The sequence below is a fragment of the Xiphophorus hellerii genome, chromosome 3, assembly GCF_003331165.1.
Source record: "Xiphophorus hellerii strain 12219 chromosome 3, Xiphophorus_hellerii-4.1, whole genome shotgun sequence".
In the NCBI taxonomy this organism is placed as follows: Eukaryota; Metazoa; Chordata; class Actinopteri; order Cyprinodontiformes; family Poeciliidae; genus Xiphophorus; species Xiphophorus hellerii.
Genome location: NC_045674.1, coordinates 28,418,504 through 28,444,276, shown reverse-complemented (window position 1 = coordinate 28,444,276; position 25,773 = coordinate 28,418,504). Strand labels below are relative to the sequence as shown.

The window sequence follows — 25,773 nt, the reverse complement described above, 5'->3', positions numbered from 1 at the left end:
TTAATTTGCAGAACAAAAGTGTGGAACCCGAAGTTCTGCCGTAGATCTTTTAAAAAGTAGCAGAAAAAGGCCAAAAAAAAAAAGCTACAAATTCTTTTTTTTAAAGCATAGCATGTGAGTCAACACCAAAACAAAGCAGAATGGAAAACAACACTTACAATCCAAGACCTAGTAGGATTTCTTTTTTAAGTCTGTTGTTTCAGACCATTACAATTTCTTACCCGACCACTGTAACAAAAATAGATGCGTCAAACGAAAGGTTTGTGTCAGCAAGGTGTGAAGCTGATACTCACTTTATCAGACAAGAATTTGATACACCGCTAATCCAACACCAATAACCACTCTCCAAGCTGCAGTATGTAACTTTTTCAACAAAAAAAAAAGCTTTTTAGAATATTTGTTCAAATTATCATAATGTTGTGTTGTGCTGTGTTGAGTGAGTCCGATAATCTGTGAAAACAAAAAAATCGAGCTCCTCTGCCTTCTCCCAGTGCTCCCAGTACTAACTGCAGGAAACTCCACACACGGTCAGAAAAACCAATCAGAGCCAGGAGGAGGGTCTTATTGCTGCCAATCAATCTTGTTCTCACCCCCTCCTGCTTGCTCTTTGCTAAGCTACAGCTGCTTCACCAAAACATAGCATGCTACCAATGCTAAGGCTAGTTAGCATGACCACCAATGACGGCGGATAAACGGCGACTAGTTTTTTCACCATCAGCACATTGAGCAGCGTACAGGAGAATGATTGACAGCGCTAAGTCCCTCCTCCTGGTCCTGATTGGTTGTTTTTGAGCAGGAGTGATGCATGCTTGCACCAGAAGGAATTTTTTTTTTTTTCACCCATTATCTGTCTCATACCATAATGTTACAACATTGTTACAGTTTTAATAGATACAGAAAAAACAGCAAAAGTTTCATACTGCAGCTTTAAAAACATCTTAGGAACTTTGTTTATAACCAGCCTATTGAGCTCCTTTGGTCGCCAGTATATTTTTTGTTTTCTTGCTAAAAGTAGATCAAGACGGGTCTGTGTTATTACTTACGGGTCTGGTTCAGGCTTCTTGTCATTTTGGGGCTTTTGCTGGGGCTGAAGAACATTATTTACCAGGTCAGTGATCCCACTAAAGGGAAACCACCTGTTCAGATAAGCAAAGCGTGGCTGAAACATGGCAATCGGTTATCAAAGGAGAAAATAAGTTGACCGTTAAGAGAGGTTTTTGGGTCGCAGGGCAGTTTCAAGGAGTGAGAAATAGCAGTAACATTCACTACAACCACAGCAGATAGAGGAGAGGGCCAGGACACTGCAGAAGGGCAACAGTGGGGGCCACCAACATCCAGATATGGACAGAAATACAATGGAAAAATCAGAAGAGGGTAGAAGTGCAAGGCTGTCAGAGTTAAATTAGAAATAAGAATGGTAGGGGAAAAAAGATGTGAGCTCCACAGCCAATGGAAATGAGCGTTACAGACAAGGCTAACAGAAGTATCACTTGTTCTAGTTTACAGGGGCAGCAGAGGTCAGGTTTTCCAAATGACCAGTCTTAAAGAGAGATTGGATCAAATGAATCAGTAGCACAGTAGAGGAGCATTGAGTCCACGTTTGTAGTCGAACTACAGGGTTTGCACAGGCCAGCCAGAGTGCAGCCGATACACTGGATGAAGACGGACAGCCAAGTAGAAACCAGGGACAGGGGGAGGGTGTGCTAGAAGTCTGGCAAAGAAATTGAAAAAAGCACCAGTAAAAAAAAAAAAAAAAAAAGCCACTGCCATTAACGCCACGGATGTCAGCTGTTTAATATCAATACAATTCACCTGTCTGGTCAATTTCAGCTCACAGTGTGGCGTACATGTAATCACATATAGCTCGATTACTATAACTGTGGAGACACCCAGCTGTCATCGCATGACATTGATGTCATTTCTTTCGTTTAGCCCCCAGAAGACGAGGAGAAAGCCACAAGAAGCACACAGCACAAACTGCCAGGAAAAAAAAAACTGTCAAAGCCTAGAGCACTCTGGGTAATGCAGTTTACTTACTGTGCTTGCTGAGGTTTTGGTTCTTCTTTGAGCCTAAAACATAAAAAAATAAAATAAAATAAAAAGGGTATGGAGATCTCATTGCATACAAAAACAGAAATAGATGAGGAAAATGAGGTGACGACACGACAATGGGACAATAACGATGTTAACAGAAGACATGCAATATGTAGAATGATCTATATAAAGACTCAAACAACAATGGAAGAAATAGAATGGTAAACAAATATATGTTCACATGTCTATGTCGCTTTAAGAATGGAAGCCTATAAATCTGGCGCACAAGCGACATCTGGAAACAAAAACGACCGATGAAAAAAGTTAAATTCCGCTTCAAAAAAAAAATTTAAAAATCTTATGAGACACCGGAAAAGACTATTGTTGAGTTCCAGTTGCGCTAAAAGGAGTTAGCCTATCAGAGAAGCTATTCAACTAGCAACTTAGTGCTAAACATGTTGCAACAAGCGTTCCCAACGCTGATGTCAGCGTCCACAGACATAAAGAAGTATTTTTTCAAAGACGTTACATGAATTATTATGGCTTCCTGAATAAGTATAATACCACTTTACATCAGTCTGACGGCTCAATGACCTAAATAACAGATTAAAAACAATAAATATCTTTGTTTATGCGCTCATATGTCTGCAGGATTTAATATTCTAGCAGCAGGGTTTTGAACTGAAAACGTTTTCTTTGTCAATACCTCGTTTTCGATTAATTACAGACTCTGCAATTAGCTCAGTTAAAAAGTCCCACCACTACTTAGAAATTATTCATGTGATATTAAGAGGTTTGCTTACAGGAATAAAAGATTTATTAATAATAATAATAATAATAATAATAATAATAATAATAATAGTTCCCTATACTGATCAAGAAAAGCAAGGAGCAAATATTTGGTGGAAGAGATTTTTTTGAGAATGGAGAAAATACCTCCACTGGTGATCGGATAAAAAAACACAAAACATAAACGATTCATCTCATCTACAAGTTGATAGAAATATATTTTCAGCACTCCCCCCGCTCCCCATAAGTAAAGCAGAAGTCAGACAAACACACACACACACACATGTTTGCCCAGCTAACTTTGCGGGGACTTTCCATTGACTTCCATTCATTTCTACAGCCTAACCCTAACCCTTACCCTTACCCTTACCCTTATCCTAACCCTAACCAAAACTCAATTCACACCTTAGTCCTAAATCTGACCCCTGACTCAAAAACAGCATTTCGCCTTGTGGGGACCAGGCTTCGGTCCCCACAAGGAGCAGTGAGTCCCCACAACGTAGTATATGTCAGGAAAATGGTCCCCACAAGGTATTAGAAACAAACGCACACACACACAGCTGCTACATGACCATCTCACATGCCTCAGAAATCTGTACACCATCCGACACATGAGGCTGCGACTTTAGCCTCTCTCGCTCCTGCTTTGGGAGCAAACGTCACCTTAAACTAACCAGAAACGAGCAGCTGAGAATCCCACTGCAAAACCCCTACAAGCCCCTGGTCACCACTCAGTCATAGTCACAGTTCTCCTCAGAAGGTTCGTGCATCCCCAAAACAGTGCATCTTTGTTGTTTTGAACTTTGACCCCATCTGATTAAGACGGTGACCAGGGTTCACTGTAATACTTAACTTCCACTGCGAAAGCTGCTCCAATTACATCAATTGCACTTAATTGGAACTATTTAAAATTGTATGAAATAAAACCAAAGACTGCAGTAGCTTCCAGTAGAAAAAAAAATTAATTAATTAATTAAAAAGGTGATGCTAATGTAAGTCTTCTGAGAAAGCTTTCGGAATACTTAAGCGCTTCCTGGAAAGAGGTTGAATGGAGCGGCAACTCAACTTTTCTCCAGTCGAAGCAAATGTGAGCCTCGGAGTGAATATCTAAGTGAGACAAACACTTCCATCCAAAACAGAATTAGTTCTAATGCTGTGTGCATATTAAAGGGTGCGCTCCGTTTTAACCCAAACAAACAATTAAAAAAAAAAAAAATAACAAAGAAAAAACTGAGACCGAGTTTTGGACAGATGAAGCTTCACTTTTGAACACTTTTGGTGAAAAGCAGAAAAGCGGCAGAGCAGGAAATCGGCCGGCGTGGTCCGCGGCCAGGTCGGCAGCCACAGAGAGAAGATCCGGTCCTGCGTACCCGTCAGTGTCGCCGCTCTGCTTTCCGATGAGCCAGTCCATATTTATCCTCTCGCTGTGTTCTCCCGGTGACCTGCAGCGCCGTTCTGTATTGATCCCATCAGCCCCGTCTCTGTGGTCGCATTACAAGCCTCATATTTATCTGATGGAGCCTGCTGCCTGCCTGGACAGCTGCCGGGCACTGAGCGTTCGTGCGCGCGAGCCGACGTCGTCTACGCAGAGGTGTACGCGTGCGCCACTGCGCCTCCATCCGCCGCCCCCTCACCTCCCCCCACGTACTTTAGCGTGTGCGAGTGAGAGCGGCAAGAGACTTGGCGAGTGAGTGTGCCGCTGTGTTTTATTCGACACGGGGCAGTAAAAGGAGAGAGTGTAAAATGTCACAAGTGACGTATTCAGTGTCCTGGCTGCTAAAGGAGGCCTGCAGGGCTGATCCAGTCTCAGTTTTCCGTCTCTGTTAACCCGCAACCTGCGTCCCTTGAACTCCCTGTGACACAAGAAGAAGAAATAAATAAATACACCAACCTGTTGCAGTTTAGCAACTTGGTTCTTTTGCTCTTTCTCCACTTTTTATATCACAACAGAAACAGTTTTAGTTTTGTTTTTTGTATTTTTTTTTATTATTATTATTAGATTTGTGTGACTTTGAACCGAGTTTCCAACAAAGACTAATGCTACAGTGCCCTCTAGCGGACAAATGGATTTCTAATGTTTCAAGAGAGACTTGCACACATGAAGTGTCTTTAAAATATGCACCGACTGAATCTTTTTTTTTATCGGCTTCATGAGTCATTTGTGGTTCAAATTAGGCATGATCACAAATAAAAATGAATGGAAACTATTTTCAAGCAAAACCGTGCAGTTAAACTAGCAACAGATGGGAACTGCTCGGAACTATTAAAAAATAGCTTCTTTTTTAAAAAATAATTTATTTATCAAAAATGTTCTTTACATATAAATTACCACTTTGAAAGTCTTGAGTTTTTGTACAAGTTACTAATTATTTTTTGACTTTAGTGGCAAAATCCAAATTTACAATTTCACAAGTTGGATAAATTGTCCCAGTAATCATTGCCATAAATAATAACATTGTTGTTTCGGAAAATTTTCAAGTTATGTATTTATAATGGTGTAATAACGCAATTTTGCCCTCTGAAAGACCAAGAAACTGGAATATTGCAAAAAAGCATTTAGCACTGAAACTGGAAGGTATTTGAAATGTCCAAAACAAAAACCCGACAAACCAAAAAGCAATCAATTAAAACGGAAACCAAAACCACACACGACTGAAACCACAAATAAAATCTTGCTCTTCAAGAAATGTTAATCGGAATGGAAATGATCAAGCTCATTTATAGCAGTTTATCATGCGATTAATTAATTAATTGCTTATCGCGACGGGGCTAAAACCTTTCAAAAAGGGTCCATTCATTTTTACATTTTTACAAAACAATATAAAGGTGCTTATTGAGGGGATTATCTAGTTAAAGACGGGAACCGGGGCAATGATTCTGAAGGCCAACACAATCAGAGTGATAACTGGATCATGAGGAAGTGAGAAAATACCAACTACTGTACATACATCATTAACGCTGCCGCCCTGCTGGTCAGGAATGCCAGCAGATGCAGGGTCTGTATGAGGTAAGTCAAGTGATGCAGAAGGTAAAGTTTCACTTTCACTGCTCCTGCTGTCATAACGCGGTAAAATATCAACATGCTCAGTTACCGGATACAGGCAACTGCTTAAGAAGAACATCTGACGCTCATGTAATCAAAGACACTGAGAAGAAGAAGAAAAGAAGTTCTTAATAGAGTTTTATCAGTTTCTGAAATATGTCAAAATATCATCAGTGGCAAAACTACCCTATTAGCAAAAAGAGAAGAAAAAGTGACTGTAAAGTCTGACAAAGACGGTGTTTTCCTAAACAACTTCAGTCAGAAGTCGTCCACTTCAGGCAGCCATCCTAAGCAAATCAACATGCTGTGTGTGACGTTAAGTCTTTTTACAGCAAAGTTATGCAAGTCAGAATCCCCCCCCTCCAACTCTAGTGTGCAACCTGCAAATCTTAAAGAAAGGTAGAACGCGCTAAATATAGCAGGTCAATTTCTGTCAGTCGATGAGGCGGTGAGACACCTGCTCACTCAGCCTCTCCGGTAAATGCCAGGAGAGCCGCTACTGAACGCTTCCTCTCCGTCATCAAAGAGGATTAGGAGCGGCGGACAGGGCGCTGATGACTTCCTCAGGTATGGGGCGCTGGCATGGTGAGATAAGGCAGGGCAAACGGGGACGACGAGATGGCCTCGGCATAGACGAGTCGGCCGGCTACGGCGGCTGGGCCTTAGAAAGTAAAGATACGATTGAACGCACACGCCCCCACTCATCAGAATAGGCAATCGAACAGTATGCAAGCCGGACCCCCCGGACCGAGAACTAATATTCAGATTGTCAAAACGGGAGTTGGCAAGAGTAAGTTCTTTTTTGGTGGGGGGGAAGCGACGGGAAATGGCTAATCTGCAGCCAAATATAACTAAAAGTCCATCTGTTTCCTTAGATTACCCGCCAGGATTCAATTGAGCTGCCTCATATCTCCCTTCCCCGAGAGATATCCAAGTGGCAACGAGTCAGCGAGTCGCCACGCAGCCGTGTGACACGTTCACAAGTGCATCTTTTTCGTGCGAGGGCTCACAAGAACCATACGTACAATATTCAGTTTTGCAGCCACTTTATCACACAGCATAACTCATATCAACACCGTGCCTAGCATTTAGAGAAAAACTCACAGAGTCTGTATTCTTGAACATATAGATGAAGAAACATTTGTTGTCTCTCTGGGTAAAATTGGGTTCAAAGTCATAACACATATATTTTTTTTACAGCAGCATAACCTGGCTCTGAGGATTGTTTTTGGAAAAATATTTGAGTTTTTTAATCTTTAAAAGCTAAAAACAAAAAAAGCTTATTTTTAACAAAATTATCGGTGTCAAAACATTGAACAACCCACTTTCTGACCAACGTAGCTCTATGTGGAAATGTAACTGATCCCCTTAAGAAACATTAGTTAGCCTTGATTACGTTTTTTAGAGAATCAAGAAATCACATAACATGAGCCCGTCTGACGGCACACAGTGGGCTAGGATCTCAAAACGTAACACATCATGCACCGATCGAAAGAAATTCGTCAACTACTCCCTGAGGGCCACCAGACAACCCAGAACAGCTTTAAAACTCTACAGGCCTTACTTCCATCAGCTATCCTCAGTACCAATGACTTTCACATTAAAGAAACAAACGGGAGGGAAAAATGCCACTGAAAACATCCTGATGATCCCCAAGATCTTCTGAAAATATTTCATGGTGTTGGAACCCAGCCATGAAAGACTAAACTACAGCCGGGGAAGAAAGACACTATTAATCCCAGATTGCACTGCATTAGCCCACTTTCAGTTCAAAAACATGCTTTGTAGGTTTTCTCAGTTAGCATTAAAATTAGCTTGATGATGTGAAACATTTGATTGTGACCAAAAGTCAAAATAAGAAGAAATCGGCGAGACGGCAAATGCTTGTTTTCACTGTGGCACATTCATTACCTGTGTGTCACACCAGACCCAGATGGAGACTTAGCTGTCACTGATTTTATTTCTCTCTCACATTTGAATTCTGCTGTAAACACACAGCCATGACACCCCCAGTGTCTGAATCACTTTTTCCTCTCACAAGTCTATCTGCTACGCTAAGCTGTGTGTAGCTGGGGCGGGACAAACGTCACACATTTACCTCTGTAATGTGCTAGCCTGTCAGGGATTTGCTTGCTGTCTGGTGGAGTTCTGTGTCGCGGCCCCTAGCCCAGGCTCTCCAAATGCACGTAGTGCTTTACAAGCAAAAGCCGTTGTGCATCATGTTCAGCGTGGTATCATCTGCATCAGATTCTGCTGATTAAAGTATTTGTTAGATCAAACTCACACCGGAGGATTATGCGGTGGCCCTGTACCATCCGCACCCACACACTGCTGCTGTTTGTCTTTGCTTGGTATCGTATCACCACTTCCCACTTTGTTCCGCAATCCTATATTACAACTCGCAGATCACAGTTGTTATTGTTTTGTCTAAGGGTTTAATTTTTTTTCTTCGACAGTAGAAACTTTATATCTACTGACTGTTACGTTTGTTGTTTATTGGGTCCTCCATATTTTTTATTATATGGAGGACTCCCACTGTAGGGTTGCACATTTTTACCCACCCCAACAGCAGAGTTCAGAATTTGATTAATAACAAGGAAATCAGATTACTACTGCAATCATCTTAGATTGTTTCACAGCGATGTTTAAAATTAATGTTTAAAATCTGTGACTGGTCAACAATTGTTGGCAAAGTCTTCGATTTAATCTGCATCTCTGACCAGAAATCCTAACATTTGAATACATACAGACAACAGTCTGTATGTCGCTGTTGTCTTTAATAATTGTGCTTGTCCTAACATGTCGTTCTGTGTGAACACCAGGTTGCTTCTCCTGTCAGCCTAACCTACTCGTTCTGACGTTTTCATTACGTCTGTGATCAGCACTTTCTTGGCAGTTGACAATGTCCCGTCTCCCGTAAACGCCTCAACAGCTTCTCTGGGAACATTTCAGACGCTCAGACGTGTTTCAGCTCCGTCCGCTGCCTTTTTCTGCGTGTTAATCTAGCTGGATGAAGCCCACTCATTTCCATCTCTTCATCCACGCCAGAGACACAGCAACATCACAGCCGCTTGGCCAACACCAGCTCTGCCTGATCAACATTTTCTTGTAGAATTTACAGTCACGTGATCCTACGACGGCCATTGTAGATGAAAAAGAAAAGAGGAGGAAATTTCTGGCACAAAATCTCACAAGTTTTGAGATTAATCTCAGACATTTTCTAGAACAGACAAGGACATTTTTTTGCTTGAAAAGTCGACTTTTGGAAATTTTCAGTGTTTGAAAGTTCTGCCAAAAAATCTCGGAAATTTTCTAGAAAAAAACAAAGGCATTTCTAAGTCTGAAGAGTTGAAAGTTTTTTCATAGAAAATTCAGGGTTTTAAATTTACTCTTTTTTTTCCTTAGCTACAATGGCCCTAATATGCCGTCGTATGATCCAACTCTCAGTGATCAGTGATGAAAAAAAATAGGGTTAGTGTTCCGCTGTGTATTATAAAAGATTAACTGTAGCTGCTGAGATGATGTCCAGAAATTAAAATAAGAAAACATCTCGAATAGCATATATAGCAGTTAAAAGTGTCCTATTCCAAGTATTAGCATACTTTTAATTACATTTAGATCTCTAAGTCTCTGTCTCTATCCGAGATTTTTTGGGGGATCAGAACTAGTGAACCAGTAGAGAGCCAGTAATGTTCTTCAGACTTAACACCAAAATAAAACTTGCACATCATAAGTTGAAGAAAATCTTGTAACCGTTTGTAGTATTACAAAAAAAACAAAATTTCTTACTAATATTCTACTTTTATAAACATTCTCTCTAACGCTCCTCAGTCCAATGTTTAAGCAGACACACATGCTGGAATTGTTCCAGGTAGAAGCAATGGGTGGACTGTTCTAAAAATGTCTCACACTGAGGGTTATAATAGCCCAGTCATAGCTAACAATAGAGCGGTATTTGATACCTGGCCTATTGTTGATCCATCTCACTCCACTCCTTCTTTAACCAATTCCTCCCTACAGGCAGGGCTGCTTCTTGGCTATGGCCACACGTTTGCCAAGGGCGCCAGCTACAGAAGGGGGCGCTGCTGGGACAACTCAAAGAAGCAGAAGAAGAAAAAACAGAGTGGGATAACTATTAGAGCTAAGGCACAACACTCCATGGCACCTTTTTTTCTATTCTCTGTATTGAAAATAACATATTTGAAAATATAAACAACCTGCCCATGTTGCTCACTATGCTAACATCTTCCTAACTTACAGTGCAGCTAACATTAACAGGCAGACTAAGTTGTCGCTGAAGGCGGAAGTTAGCATATCGGTAGCTTCTGACCGAACTATTTCACTGTTTGTTTTCCACGTGGAACATTAGCATGGCCTTATACGAGTTTGAAAGTATTGAAATAAAATATATTTTCTCATAAGCACCGCTATCAGAAAAAAACACACTGCGGCTATCGATATTTATTAAATTATTCTCTGCAAAATATTAAAACTGAACTAGCTTATCTGCAAAATGAAACTTTTAAGACATACAACTGTTGATGGGCACTACTTCCCTCCCCAACCCTCTCATTTTTTTTCTTATTCTTTTTTTTTAGGTTTCCCTTTGAGGAATTATAGGCTCCCACGTGTACTTATTCCACCACATCCTGGCTACACAGAGTTCAAAGGTCAGCACATTCATCAAATGGACAGATGCGTAACTGCCACACACAATAGGACTTCAATTAAGTTGAACTTGACGACTCTAAACATCTGTCTGACGGCCGGCAGATCTGTTTAAATTCGCTTTCTGTAAAATCCCTAATGAAAGGATTTTCTTGCGTCAGTCGCCTCTCTGTGCAGATTTAAAGCCAGCCATGCAAACAGCCATCCAAGCAGCTGGCCCCCTGAGGATAAGGCGAAAGGTTTCTGCTGTCCGTCAACTCCAGCACTCCAAGTTCTTTTCAAATTTTTGCATCTTCACTGAAACTGAACTCCTGTTATTTGCCGGTCCCCTACCTCCTTGTTCAGCTGCTACATTTTCATGGCACCTTATATATAGTTTTTACTGTATTTCTTATTTTTATGTATGAAATTGGATGAAAGCGTGTATTTTGTGTTTATTTTATGGGACTATGGTTGGAAATGAGCATTTTTGCTAAAATCCAGTACATTTACGACAACAATGTATGTTCATTAAAGCTGCAGTATGTAACTATTTTTTAAAATGTTTTTTTTTAAATAAAAACTATCATTATGTCATCACAGTATAATATCAGGCAGATAATCTGTGAAAAAAAAGTAGAGCTCCTCTGCCTTCTCCCAGTGCTCCGAGTACAAACTGCAGAAATACACTGCTCAGTCAGAAACAACCAATCAGATCCAGGAGGAGGGTCTTAGCGCTGTCAATCACTCGTGCTCACCCCGTCTCACTAGCTCTTTGCTAAACTACAACTGGTTCACCACAACATAGCCTGCCGCCAACGCTAAGGCTAGTTAGCATAACCACCGATGTTGGCAGATAAACGGTTTTCTGTAACAGTAGGTTGTTTTTCCATCATTGGCACATTGAGCACTGTACAAGAGGTTGATTGACAGCGCTAAGACCCTCCTCCTATTTCTTATTGGTTGATTTTTTTATTTTTTATTTTTTTGCAAACCGCAGTTGTAGCACTGGGAGGTGATTGATTTTTTCACAGATTATTTGTCTCATACCATACTGTCACAACATGGTGACGGTTTATAATAGACATGGAAAAAACATATTTTTGTAGAAGTTACATACTGCAGCTTTTATATGTGTTGTTCAATTGAAATAAAATCAATCAATTCATTGTTGTTGTGATGGTAGCAGTATTTTATAAGGGAGAAGTGGTATTACGGAATTAGTTGGAGATCCTCTACTAAAATTGCAATCCCAGGATGGAAAATTAGCTTTTTGTGCTTCAACCCTCAGCAACATACTCATGTGAATTTTATTTGTTAAAAAAACACAGGCTCTTCTGCTTTTAGGCTGATTGTAGTCCAATGCCTTAAATGTCACAGTAGTGATCGCTCTTTGTCCTTCACTACAGTGTTTATCTCAGCTGGTCGCCTTGGCAATCTCTACCTACAGCAGCGTCCTCATCCACAGCACTTGTTTCAGCAGCGTAATGCTCCTAAACATCCCACCTCCTGATCAGCGCCAGGCGAGCAGCAATCGATACAAACAGCGTTCGCTAGAATGTTTTCACTGCTGACGCCGCTGTGTTTAACGTTTCCTGTGAAGCCAGCTCAAGCAAATGTAAAGTTATATTACAGTATCACTGCACCACTTATTACATAATGAAATATCACAATTCCCTTGTTGGGAGGCCTCTACGGAGCAACTGTGTGTGTGCGTGTGCGTGGGGGCGTGTGTGTGTGAGTGGATTTGCTACATGTCTGTGTGCGCGGCGCCGGGTACTTGTTTTAAAAAAAGCACTGGATGGTTTGAGATTTAGGCCAAACAAAGGCGTGTTTGAAGGGCCCGGTCGGCAGCGGCACACACGTTGTTGAGTCACCGGCTTGCACCTGCTTCGGCCAGCTGAAACCTGAATGAGTAAAACTTGGACAAACACACACCAGCTGCCGTCTGTTGCCTAGGTTTTCTAGACGGGTGCGTCCCCACAGGTTTTCTGCCTTTTCTGGAGGCCTGGCAGTATATTGGCTACAGCAGGAAGCTGAGTGTGTCCGCTTCCGCACTGGAAGCATGAGATTTCTATGAATGGAGCAAGCATGAGATAACGTAGTCTGATCAAAAAGCCGTGTGTTTCCCGCTTCCACCGTCTGCCTCTCTCACCAGATCTGCACAAACGTTTGCAGGAAATGCTACTTTTTTTCTCTTTTTTTTTTACCTCCACCGTTCACAAGTCTTAACTAAGAAAACAGTATATTTTATTAGAAATCACAGGCAGTCTGGCTCTTATAAACTCCACCTCTTATTTTTTGCCAAGGACATTTCTAACTCCGAAGCCAAGGGGAAGGAAAGGAAGAAAAAAAACAAAAACCTTCCCAGCTTTATTGGAGGGATAAAATCCGGACAGCCAATAAAACTACATGCTGACGAATGCAGATGTCATTTAAAATAAAACCAAAGGAGACAATAGGAGCTGGTGAAGTGCGGCTGTGTCGATGGGATTTTGAGGCGCTCGTATCGGCAGAGAGAACAGATAGGATCAAAGACGTCAGCGTCTCTCCTCTCATTTGTTCTCTGATGTCCTGCTCTCCTTTCCTGTCCTCTCTGCTCCTCTCCCGTCCCGTCTCACTTCCTCTCTTTTCCAAACCCTTACTCTACGGTACCTTCTTCCTGCTCGTCCCAGTCGCTCCAGCCGTTGGGCCGTTCGATAGCAAAACCGGAAGGCCCAACATCTGGACGTCACCGAGTGCTGGATGCTGAACCCTCACTACAAATCGACACAAAGGCACCACGCTTTGAACGTACGCATCCGCCACTATGGTTTTTGGTTTGGATAACATCTGAAAAGAGCTCTGGGCATTTGTGTTCAACCAGGGCCACAAAAGTTTTGGATTTCTCATTGTAGATTCGTTTTATTTCGTTGTGACTTTTTTGCTTGTCTACTTCGGTTAGCTTAAATTCGTTTTAAGAGTGTATTTGTTTGTTCTTGTTAGGCTTTAGTTAAATACTGTTTAGTTGATGTTCAGTCTGTATTATTTATAGTAATAGTTTTTTCATACTTTGGTTCACTTTTAGATGCCGATTTCAAAAAGGTCAAACTATTGTACTGTAATGAATAATCAGCAGAAGATACCATCTTCAAAAAAAAAAAACGGTTTAACAACAAAATGGTGTTTTCTCCAAAGTTTTGCTGTCGCCATTTTGCAGACCAACATAAGTTCCAGCAGGAGGATTAAGGAACGCTCTAATTTGCCGGCAGCTGATGTAAACAGCTTGAGCGGAAGAGAAGAAGAAAAGAAAAACAATTTCACATCAGTTGAAAAGGCTAATACATTGATTCATAAACATGAAAACTATTATGTCTCGAGTTTCAGTATGTTTTAGTTAGCTTTATAGATGCATGACATAGTTCCACTTGCTTGTAGTTTTTTTTTTCCAGTTGCTAAATGTTTTTATTTAATTCAGTTAACAAAGTTTTGTTCATTTTAGTGAACTATAAAAACCTTGTTTTCAATCATCTCTACTCTGATATCCCTGAAGCTAAACTAGCCTAAGATCCGAGCCGTTCCATCAATCTACCATCCAAAAAATGGTAGTATTAGGGGTGTTATCACACATTAAACTTGCAAGACAAGACGAGACACTTTGTCGAGTTTGTGAGAATGAGTTGAGAGTTGAATATTGCTCTCGAGAAAACTGCAGAGATCAAATTTCTGGAGCAAAAGCGTCCATTGATTGTTAAGTGAACCATACAGACTACGACAAAGGCTATTTGCTGAAAGCCTTTGTCGGAGGCTTTCAGAACCCTCGGAGAAGTAATTAAGCCAAAACTGTACAAAAGAAATAAATATAAATATTTTGCATGTAAGACAAAAAAAAAAACAAATACATCTTTGTGTCTAACTATGTTCTACCCAGAACTCCTCAAGTGGTTTTAGCTTCATCTGGTTCCAATTCTGCCAAAAGAATTCTCATATTAAGTACTTTTTGCTATCCGTTTATTAATTGTTTAATTGGAAAAAAATAGTCAACAGAACTTGGTAAGTTTGACAAGTCCAGCAGAAAGGGCTGAGCTGCTCACATGTTGATGTTATTCAGGGTTTATTCAGCTGCAGATGCATCCTTTGCTACAAATGACTAAACATTCACTAAAGAAATGCTGTGCTATTGCATTTTAGGCAACGAAGTGTTTATTTCGGAATTTTAAAAACGGAACCGAATTATTTATTTACTTGCATCTTTGAGCATATTTCCAACACTGTATATAAAAAAAAGCCGAAGTGGTTAAATGAAAAATCTGTAGAACGTGCCTTTTTTTCTAAATCTGATTAACCAATTAATCATCAGAATAATCATTAATAACCGATTACTAAAATCATCATTAGCTGCTGCCCTACTCTAAACTGTCACTGTATAATATTTTTTTTTTATTCACTGAAATTGAATTAGCTTTTCTTCTCACGGTGCAAAACTAGTCAAGTATTTCTGAACACACTGTCCAACACTGCACACTCTGCATTTTACTGTAAAGACATCCGATCTGAGACCAACTACGTGACGCGTCAACCGTCCGTGACTACTACACGTTGTTCCTCTAATTAGCTTGATGATGCATTCATTTGCAGCGCGCTCTGCTTTACAGAGTCAAGACGATACATCCTCTCCTCCACTTTCTGTTTCTCTCTCTCCCTCCCTGAGGGAAAGTGATGGGGGGATGGAGTGGAGGGTATTTATGACAGAATGTGCTCTCTGCCCAGGATGGCATGAGTGAGAGTGTACTCTACTACACTGTGCGGCGGAACGCCGTGGAGCTTTGCACCCTCATCGCATCCTTAAATTTGACTTTTAATTTAAGCTAAGGCGTTAGCTTCCGCCACGTTTGAATCGCCAGCTGCTGAAACTCCATCGGCGTGTACGCTTATGGGACTCAAGATGTCCGTCACTTCCTGTTGTCGGTTCGCAAAAAAAAGTGTACAGTAGCAGAAAAATATCCGAGGTCCAGGCTGGTGTGACGTGTGTGTGTGTGTGTGTTCTCCTCTCTCTTATAGCCTCCAGGGACACAGGACCTCTCAGGAGCACTGACCCAGCTGGTACACCGAGCACACCGTAGCACAATCAGATAAACGACCAGCAGGCAGAGGAGAGGGGTAGGAGTGTGGGAGGACAAAGGGGAGGTGTGTGAGTGTGTGTGTGGTGAGGGACGACTAGGGTGAATGGAAAAAAAAAAATAAAAAAAATCGGATGTGATCAATCATGGCTAATTTTAGGTCTGCGCACTCCATGTTGAACGCCGTGCTAAAGTTGCAATTCTGCAGCCATACTTTTAAAAAGTATCCACCCTTCTACCGACTGCCTGAAACGAAGGATAAAAATAGCAAATGAATCACAGTTTACAGTTGGAATTATAAAAAAAATAGATTTAAAATGACTCTGAAATCAGGTTGCTAACATTCGGCTACAGATAACAGTGTCAGCTAGCTTAGCAGCTCTGGTAACACTCTGTGGTTACCGAAAGTTTTCATACACCCTTGCGCTTTTCCACTCGGTCACTTTACAGACACACACTTCATTACAGCAGTGTATAATTGTGAATGTGTGTAAAATAACACAGAGTTTTAATTTTGTGTGTGTGTGTGTGTGTGTGTGTGTGTATGTGTTTGGGGGGAGGGGAGGTTGCAAAACAAAGTGTGGTGTGTGCTATTGTGTTAAAGCTAAGAGTTATTTGCGTGGCCTGACACATGCACATAGGGTATGATTCCTCATATTCTGAGTTGGATTATAGTCCGGACTTTGATTCCGACTTGTTTAGGGCTGAAACGATTAATCGGATTAATCGCGATGAATCGATTATTGAAATAATCGTAAGCTAATTTAATAATCGACTGATCGTCAACTGGAGTATACAGGCAAAAAAGGCAGTTTGCTCACAGAACAACACTCTCAGAGCAGTGAGTAAGCCAAAACTACATAAAAATATATACATTTTGTATTTAAGATTTTAAAAAAAGTATATTCTACCCAGAATTCCTCAAGTAGGCTAGCTTAGTTTTAGCTTCAGCCAGTTTCAATTCTGAAAATAAATAAATAAAAAGTTTTAAAAATAAAAATCTTTTAGCCTTTGATACAAATAATCAAGCATTCACTCATGGAATGCTATGTTATTTCATTTTAGGCAATAATAAAATGCTTATTTTCTTACATTAAAAATGAACATTATTTATTTGCACCTCTTCATGCTTTCTAATAATGTATATAAATTAAAAAAGTCTTACATGGTTAAGCGGTAAATGTGCTAGAACGTGACAATTATTTTATTTTTTATCGTCGCAATAATCTAGAGAATAGTCAGTTACTAAAACTAATCAGTTGCAACCCTAAGCTTGTTTCCTACCAGGATTTCCTTGTGACTGGCTAAATTTATCGTACAATCAACTCGGAAAAGAATCCCCAACGCGTGATGCTGCCGTGTTTCGCACTGTGAAGTTCTGTGGGGGTTTTTTGGTTTCCTAACCACACACAGCATCAGATCTCCTGTTTCGGTAACAAATCTCACAAAAATAAACGGCTCATGGCAACTTAAAGACACAGGCGCGAGCCACGTAGTGAGAATCAAACAGAAACAAGCTGCAGTCTGGTAGCGTTAGCCTATTCTGGTCCTCAGAACATCTCGCCCTACATGTTGAATTAAACCCCGTCTGACTCAGTGGACTCAAAACACTCAGGGTTGTGGGTTTCTTGAACCACAAAGAGGAAACAAAGTAATGAAGATTTAATGTTGTGGAGCTTTAGCAATATTTCTGACTGCAATTTAGGATGCCTCTGTCCATTAAATATTTATAGTCATTTTCCAGCCTTTTTTATGTGTGTATTACATGGTCGAAAATTATGCATGAGCAAAGCTGAATTACAGGAATAATCCTTACGCTCCAAGTCGGTGGGTTTTTAGGGCGCATTCACACCAGCCCTGTTCAGTCCGCTTTGGTCGAACTCCAAGAAAGTCCGGTTTGCTTGAGGAGATGTGAACGCGCAATCAAGACTCTGATGCGAACTCTGGTCCACCTAAAAACATCGGTCTCTGTTCGGTTGAAGGGAACTCTGGCGCAGTTTGGATGCATATGTGAACGTCAAGCGGACTGGAGACCGCTCCGAAAGCAGGAGGTGAACCGTAGCGCAGGGCATTCTGGGTAAATACAACCAAAACAAAGGCTTGTGTCTAGCGTTAGCGGCAGAAATGGCTTGAAGATTTTGGCCATAGAAAAAGAGAAATTGTGCACTCGCTAAAAATCTGACGCCACTCCATTTTTGTTTACATTTTCTGAAAAAGAAAGTAGTTCCTTCCTTGGTGCGGCGCCACAAATAAGGAGGTGAACGACTTTTTCACAGGGTTTGTTGTTTTTGTTTTTTGGTTGTTGTTTCTTTGATACAGTACAGTGTTGAAGTGGACCACACCAGCTGAAAACGTTACGCGCTAATTTTGGTCCCCAATCCAACAGAATGTAGCGGACTATCAGGTGTGAAAACGCACCATCAGGCCACATGTAGGCCTCAGTAACCTAAAGAACCCTGCAATCTTGCATACAGTTACCACTGTATCCATCGTTGTGGTCAGCTGAACTCTTCCTGGTGAATACATATATATATATATATATATATATATATATATATATATATATATATATATATATATATATATGTCTTTACGGTTACAAATAAAAGCAGGAAATGGGAAATGATGTTATCTAATACTTTTCCATCTCACTCACACCAAACCAACAAACAGCCTGACATTTCAGGCTGTTTGTTCTTGGTTCTCAGTGGAGAACCAAGAAGAAAGGAGAGGTTGAGCCCCAGGCTTTCTGTGGGTCAGCCCATCCCAAAACAGCTGATGCCTGGCTGGAGGGCACACGGAGCGCAAGTGAGCGGACCGGGCTTCCCATAATCATTATCACCGTGACCATAGACTGAAGCACCCAAGTCCAAAAGGAGGTTCTTGATAGCACAGCGTCTCTACCTGGAGTTCATTCCAAAGACTGTGTGTTTTGTTTATTTGTCATGACTGAAAATTGTTAAAATGTTGGCTTGGGGATGGATAATACATATGGACTTGAGGTTTTATCACGGTATGCATGGCAGCAATCCACGCAACACAAGCACAAATTCTGCTCTTGAAAAATATTTTTAATACGCTCCTTAAAGAAGTGTGATTTATAGCACTAAACTGCTCACTGTAACTGCTTTTGATCGTATTTTCAAATATATTGATAATCTCATTGAACAAACAGTGGAGGAGATAGTGAAACTAACAATCCCAACAATACGGACAGTTTACCAAACATTAATCGCAAGGATGAATCAAAATTCTTTTACAAAACGTATCACGATAAATGATAAATGACACGATAAATGCCGACCGCATTGTTGGGTTAGTTGCAATGTTGTACTGACGTGTCGAGCGCCACCATGAACTCTTTTTTTTTTTTTTTTTTTTTCCTCCACGCACACACACCCGCACACACTGCAGCAAGGATGAATCGACTCAGGCGGAGAGCAGCTAATTACATGCAAGTCAGCATTGCTGGATTTCCGTCCCCGCTCTCTGTAGCACCTCCGAAGAGATGACAGTAAGTTGGCAAGCCCTGCGTGCTGGAGGCTCCTCTCGTCCTCTCCTCCATCCCGCCATCCTCTCAGGATTCCCTCGGTTAGACTACGCACTTCAACGTTCGGACTTTCCACTTCTTCTTTTTTTTTTTTTTTTCTTTGCAGCACCAAACCAAAAAACTTCTGTGTGGTTTTTTTTTTTGTTTTTTTTTGGAGAGACTGGATTGTCGCTCTTTGCGTGAGCTAAATGAGACGTGGGAGTTTGTTTCTGACACTCACTGAAACGCCGCGAACGATCCGATGACAACTTAATCCGCCGCGGTCGTACCTTATTGCGGGGCTGAGCGCATTAAAGCTCCTCCAGGATATGTTATGCTTGTGTGATTCATAGGTTTAAAAAAAAAAGTGGGGATTTACTGTTTGATGAGTCAGGGTGAGTCACCAATTATGTAAAGACAGTGGACGTCAAAACAACTGTGGCGATTGTGAATTGAAACGTACAACAAAAAATGACTTTGCTTTTGAGATATAAGCACATTTATTTAAGAAAAGACAATCTTCTGGAAAATCCGAACCGAAAATATATATTTTTTATTTCTACTGTATCGTGGCACCATACAGCCGCTGAGCCAGAAAAGGCATGCAGAAAATATCTGAATGTTATTTTGTTTCTAGTCTTAGTTAATGTTCTTTAATTAAAAGAAGTTTAGGAAGTTAAACTTCCTAAAAGAAGTCCCTTTTTTTTTTGTGCCTATTGCGTCTTTTGGAAAGACGGAGGTGGTGACATTGTTGGCAAAAAACGGAAGAAATAAATCACTAGTGGCAAAAAAATGACAAGCCATTATTATTTTTTAGAAAAGTGACAATATGATGTGGGTGTGGTGATATTTTGCTCGCAAAACACAACTCGAATACATAAATAAATAAATAAATTACTCCATTTCGCAACAGGATATGAACTTGTACGCCTATGTTTACTTCCGGTAAACAGTTGGCAGGAGCGCGTGACATAAAAACAGATTGTGTTCTACTACTCAGATTTCCAAGCGTAGAATCATCAGCTCCAGACGAAACTTTTGGATAAAACAGAAAATGTCATACCACATATTCTACTGTATATCCGTTTTATTGGCGTCTAAGTTGTTCTCCGTTTGTGCTTCTCTGTGTGTGTGTGGGGGGGGGGGGGGGGGGGGGTGCGTGCGTGTGTGTGTGTGTGTGTGTGTGTGTGTGTGTGTGTTGAGAACTCTAAAAACAAAATCGAGTAAAATTCTCAACAAAGTCAAATTCTCCGGAGCCGCCCATCCAAACGATTCCTTTTGCATTCGGTACGTTATGGAATATCGCCCTGAAAACAGAGCGCTCCCTTTCACCTTTCACCCCTACGAGAAACAGAAATGGGGTAGAAAACGTGAAGTTGTTTTGGGGTTGTTGTTTTTTTTCTCTCTCTCTTCCCCATGAGGAGGGAGAAACAGAACGAGAAAGCGGGCGGAAAAGGCCTGGGTGAATCACACGGCACGTACACTGCAGCGGCTGAGGCTATTGCTGCGTCTTACAGAGGACATGAGTCATGGTTGTCGTGCAGCTGCACGAGGCAGGGGATTGCGCAACTTTCCCTGCTTCAGGAGCGCGGCTTTGGGAGGACGGCATCACAAGCGATCTTCGCTAGATAGTGGCAGGAATCTCTCATACTTCAGTGAGTGGCACAGATTTGGTGGTAAACCGCCTTAGTCTAGAGGCTCGACAGCCATTGCTAGAAATGAGAAGCCGGATTAGCGTCGTTAAGGGCGTGTGGGAGTTTAGGGTGCCGGTGTTTGCGTCTCCCACTTTTTCAGTCACTAGTTTGTGGAGTTTCTTCCTTCCACAGGATCTCATCTTAATTACATCATTTTAAGAAAAAAAAATTAAATAATAATTCTTCTAGTGGTTGGAGAACAAACACGGAATTATTTATCATCCGTTTAAACAGCCTAGAGCTAAAAAAAAAAAAAAAAAGAAAAAAAAATGTCATCTGTGTTCTTCTTTATGAATAGTTTTTGTGCGTCTCTTGTTACTATATGATTCTTGTAAATTGTACTGAAGTTTATAAAAGAATATAGGGATCATGTCCAGAACCAGAACCATACGCGGTGAAGCAGCATTCAGCTTCTATGCACCGCAGATCTGGAACAAACCTCCAGAAAACTGCAAAACAGCAGAAACGCCGAGTTCCTTTAAATCCAGGCTAAAACCCTGATCTGTTTAGGAGTTGCTTTCGACTCATATGGAAAATTGATCAATATGTCTGATGTGTATCGATGGTTTTGATGATAAGTGTTTGACAAAATGTAACGTTTGGTTCTGGTTTCAAAGTTGATGGCTACGATGTTTTTTATGATGTCGAGCACTTTGGACTGGCTTGTTGCTGAAATGTGCTCCACAAATAAGCTGTTTGATGGCTATAAATATTATCTAGAAGAAATAATTAAGTAGAAATTGTCCAAAACCAGCAGCTTTGTAATCCCACAACGAGAACAAGCCACAATCTTCTGAACGGACACATTACACCTTCTAAAAACTACAATTACATATATAGACACTGGCACACAAACATACTCACAACGTTTGAGACTTTCCGCATTTTGTCACGTTGTCAACCAAAAATAAATGTATATCGTTGCAATTTTATGTGATACACCAACATAGACTAATGCATAATTTCCAAGTAGAAGGAAAAAGATGGGCAGTTATTAAAATGTGTCACAAAAATCAAAAAACTGTGCTGTGTGTTTGAATAGAGCCAATCTGAGACAACACTTGGCAGATGTTTCAGTGGGTGTTTCTCTAACGTATGTCCTCATGTAGAAACAGATTATTTTTCACCAGCTTTTCGTAGCAAAACTCAAATGAGTTCAATCATATTCCATCAGAGCCACGGGCTTAAAAAGGCTCAACAGTCCGATAAAAGAAGGCTGGTTCCGGCTCGGTTCCGGGGACGACTGTGGCGCCTCTGGGGATGATGGTCAAAGAAGGATTTCACATACAACAACACAGTGTCTTCAGTCAGAGGCTTCTTCAGATTCTGCTGCAACACAGACTGCACAACGGGAGATCCCAATTGCCCACGGCCACCGCCATCTACAATAACTCGTTGAAGAATCTCGAAGGATTTGTGTTACAACATCATTTAAATTCCCTTTGGGACCAATAAAGTATCTGAAAATCAAACTGAGCATGAACCTCTGCCCCTGGTCTCAGGTCTTCTGTTGCTACTTGAAGGTTTTCTTCCAGACAACTTGACTGTTGGCCCAAAAGTTTGGTTTTGGGCCAACATTTTGGGCTTGTTTGACCTTTGACCTTCCTCTAGATGTTTGTTTCTGCATTGGAACTTGTCATGGCTCTTTCCTCTTGCCACTCTTCCAACCAGACCGGATTTGTGGAGTGCAGAAGCAAACAGTTACCCTGTCCACAGATTCTGCAGAAGATCACCATGGAGACTTTCTCGATAATACTTTTCTTGCCCCGCAGCTTCACAGTTAAGCTAGAGGACCAATGTCTTGGTTGTTTCCTTTTCTTTTCTATTTTAAAACAATGGATTGAACTCCTGAGACATTGACTTTCTTTTATAGTGGTTGTGTTTTTCAGCTTTTGATTCAGTGATATTTCTGTTTCATTGTGTTTTCTGTTCGTTTTTTTTTTTTTACTTTGTGAGGAACTTTGGTCAACGGAAAGCCAATGTTAGAAAGGAGCCTTATGAATAAAGTTTGATTTGACTCAGTCATACTCAGTCAAATTATAATGTATTTTCTCCTTACGCTTCAAAGTATGTGCTTTTGTTGGTGTGTCATAAAACAAAAACACAATAATAACATTAAGTTAAAAACTGTGATTGAAACATGACTGGATTTGAGCTGCAGAGTAAATAAAAACAAAGATGCTGCTCATTAGCCTAATAAGTGCATTTAAACAATGTTTTTGAATAGCTTAGCCTCAAAATTTAGTTATTAAATTCTGCTACTGCTTTTGTGGGGCTAACTATGCTAATCTGGCTTACATTTCTCCAATAAGCTCTTACTATGAAGTTAGCAATGATGCATTGAAAAACAAGAACACAACACATTCGCTTTAAGGCTGAGTACAGAAGCACGTTCACCCTGTCGTCAAAGGAGAACAAATATAAAGAAAAATCAACAGGATGGACACATTTAAGGTCACCACCTCTACATCTCCTCTTTGCTAATCTAGTTCGCATTGGAAACCTAAAGTTCAGCAACAACAACAAAAAAAGAAAAATACAACAGAAATATTTTCACAACCAGGTCTAGACGATGAGTGGGGGGGCGGGGGGTGAATTATTTAGTCATGAATTCAATGTATTCGCCAGCACAGATAAGGTTATGAAGTAATGATGGCGGAAGTGGGGAGGGGAGACACGCTCCGCTCCACCTTAAAAAGTAGAGGCTCGGAGCGGACAGCACCGCGGTGCTGAAATAGCTCCGCGCGACATCTGTACAGCGGCAGAGCGGAGCAGGGCGGGGTGAGGCGGGTTAGGGGGGTCCAGCGGGCTCTCTGTCCACACTTTAACGCTGGACGCCGGGCACAACACCGCAAAGGACACCTGGAATGATCTTTCCAGTGTCACATTGTGTAATCTCGGTGACGTTAGCGCGGGGAAAGGTTGGGGCGGCTTGGCGTGCTTTTTACGTGAAAATGGCGGCCGTCGCTGCTCACCCAGCCCACTGTAGCACATACAGGCTTAAATACAGTCACAACAAACGTGCGGGCGAAACTACAAACGAGTGCCGCATTATGGAGCGACACCCTGCCGTAAAAGACGAGACATTTCGATACGAGAGCGGAGGGGGGAGCTGACGGTCTCCTGCTAGAGGTCCAGAGTGAATGGGCTGGATGTCAGGGGGGGAGTGAGGGGGACAACATGACCCTCCAGTTTCCACACTGAGGGACAGAAATGACCACCAAAAACAAGCCCCCTCCCCCCCAAAAAAGCAGCCGCATTCCCGCTTCATTTCCGCCTTTTTTCTTACTTTAACATGGACTGCTCCTTCGCCTCCTCCTTCTTCTGTCGATCCATGACACCGAGGATGATCTTCCTCTCCTCCTCGGTGAGGTGGCTGAGGTCCGGCATCTCCGGCATGGCGCCGGCCGCTGAGGGAGCAGCGGCGGCGGCGGCAGCAGGGCCGGGGGCGCCCCGGGCCCCGTGTGGAGCGGACATCTTTTACCGAGCGGTCGCTGAAAGAATATCAAATAATAATTAAACAAATATATAATAGTAAATAAATGTTTATTCGTCTGGTCAATGTACTAAACTGGTGGTTAGGAGAAGGCACACACGGCATGACGTGACACGAGTTAGCTCGGTAGTCATGCACATTTTTCTTTTCATTCTTTCTTTCTTTTTTTTTTTTTTGGCTCACTGTGGTGCAGAAAATAAGTGTCAAAATGTTCTTCCTTGCAGCTGTTAAAGCTGTCACAGTGCGATTTAATAAGAGTCAAGCTGGTGGGGACTGGAGAGCCAAACGTATCTACTACTACTCATCAACATCTCTAAAAGAAGAAGAAGAAGAAAAAGGCTAGATTTCTCTGGAAAGAACCCCGGGTTGTAGGTTATAACCCTCAATCCAGGGGAAGGAGGAAGGGAGAGAGAAAAAACAACAGAAAATACAGTGTAAAAAGAATAACTCTTGCCTTTTACTTAGCAGACATGGTAAATCCTGTCTAACCCATCGCTGCCATCCTTCAGAGGGCTTTCGCTCGCATGTTGGAATAACAGATACCCGGCGCGTCCTTGTTTGCTTTCCCTTTGGAGCCCCGAGCCCCCCGCTGCCACTCTGTTCAGCTCGCTTTCCTCCAGGTTGGTAATTCTTGGAGATTTCTTAGATGCACAAAAATGGATGCAATGACAGAGAAAGTGGGGGGCGGGGGGTGGGGAGAGGAGGAAGGTTTGAGAGATACAGAAAGAGAGAGAGAGAGTGAGGAGGGAGGAGATGTGTGTGTGTGTGTGTGTGTGTGTGGGTGTGTGAGAGAAGGGTTGGGGGGGGGGGGGGGGGGGGTTCAGAGAGAAAGGGGGCGGAGCGGTGGAAACGTAGAAGCCAGAGAGGACGCGCTGGATGTTCATTGACAGCAGGCGCGACAGTGAGCGCGAAAACACGGAGTGGAGGTGAAGCTGGAGGAGGAGCAGCAGCAGCAGCAGCCGTGGCTGGAAGAGAGCTGATGCATATTTCATAAGCAGATCATGAGCGCTGACCGAGGGGACAAACGCGCGGAGGATGACTAGTGACGGGCGGCTGTGGCTGCAGGTGCGGCAGCGGTTCCGGTCAGTGCTTTCACACGCGCTCGCGCGGCAACCCGCGGGGCTTTTGTTGTCAGCTGACGTGACCATTTCTGTGACGTCGCATGAAAAGAAATACAACTCAAAGCGATTACACATGGAAGGACAGCTGTTGTTTCTTTTTTTTGTTCTTTGTCTTTTTCAATACACCAATATGAAAACGAGATGGTTCGATAATGTTTGAACAACTTAACATAAAAAAAAGTCAGCTGGGAAATTGTTTTTGGGGTTATGTTAGCTGGTTCAAATGTTTCAATCTTTGAAAAACTGCAACGTTTTTGACGATAAAATTGACAGGGCCGACCCGGAGTTTATTGAGGCCCTGGGTAGAGTTTTATTTGGATA

The 25,773-nt window shown here is 41.7% G+C and overlaps 1 protein-coding gene across 26 annotated transcripts in view; it reads right to left on the bottom strand.

Annotated features, from left to right (window-relative positions):
- The window catches only part of rims2a (regulating synaptic membrane exocytosis 2a), a 159,749-nt gene extending 134,678 nt beyond the window's left edge, over positions 1 to 25,071 (bottom strand). For 11 of the 26 annotated variants that reach the window (XM_032557740.1, XM_032557724.1, XM_032557729.1 and 8 more), the window contains exons 1-4: positions 24,786 to 25,069; positions 24,125 to 24,329; positions 2,038 to 2,070; positions 1,044 to 1,136 (exon numbers count right to left, since the gene is read on the bottom strand). In XM_032557740.1, coding sequence (XP_032413631.1) covers positions 1,044 to 1,136; positions 2,038 to 2,070; positions 24,125 to 24,312 — 314 coding nt within the window. In that variant the 5' untranslated portion in view covers positions 24,313 to 24,329; positions 24,786 to 25,069. Of the gene's footprint in view, positions 1 to 1,043; positions 1,137 to 2,037; positions 2,071 to 4,193; positions 4,350 to 24,124; positions 24,330 to 24,785 lie in introns of those variants that run through there. The other 15 variants (XM_032557744.1, XM_032557747.1, XM_032557731.1 and 12 more) reach the window with 8 other exon arrangements.
- Positions 25,072 to 25,773: the final 702 nt, after the last annotated feature.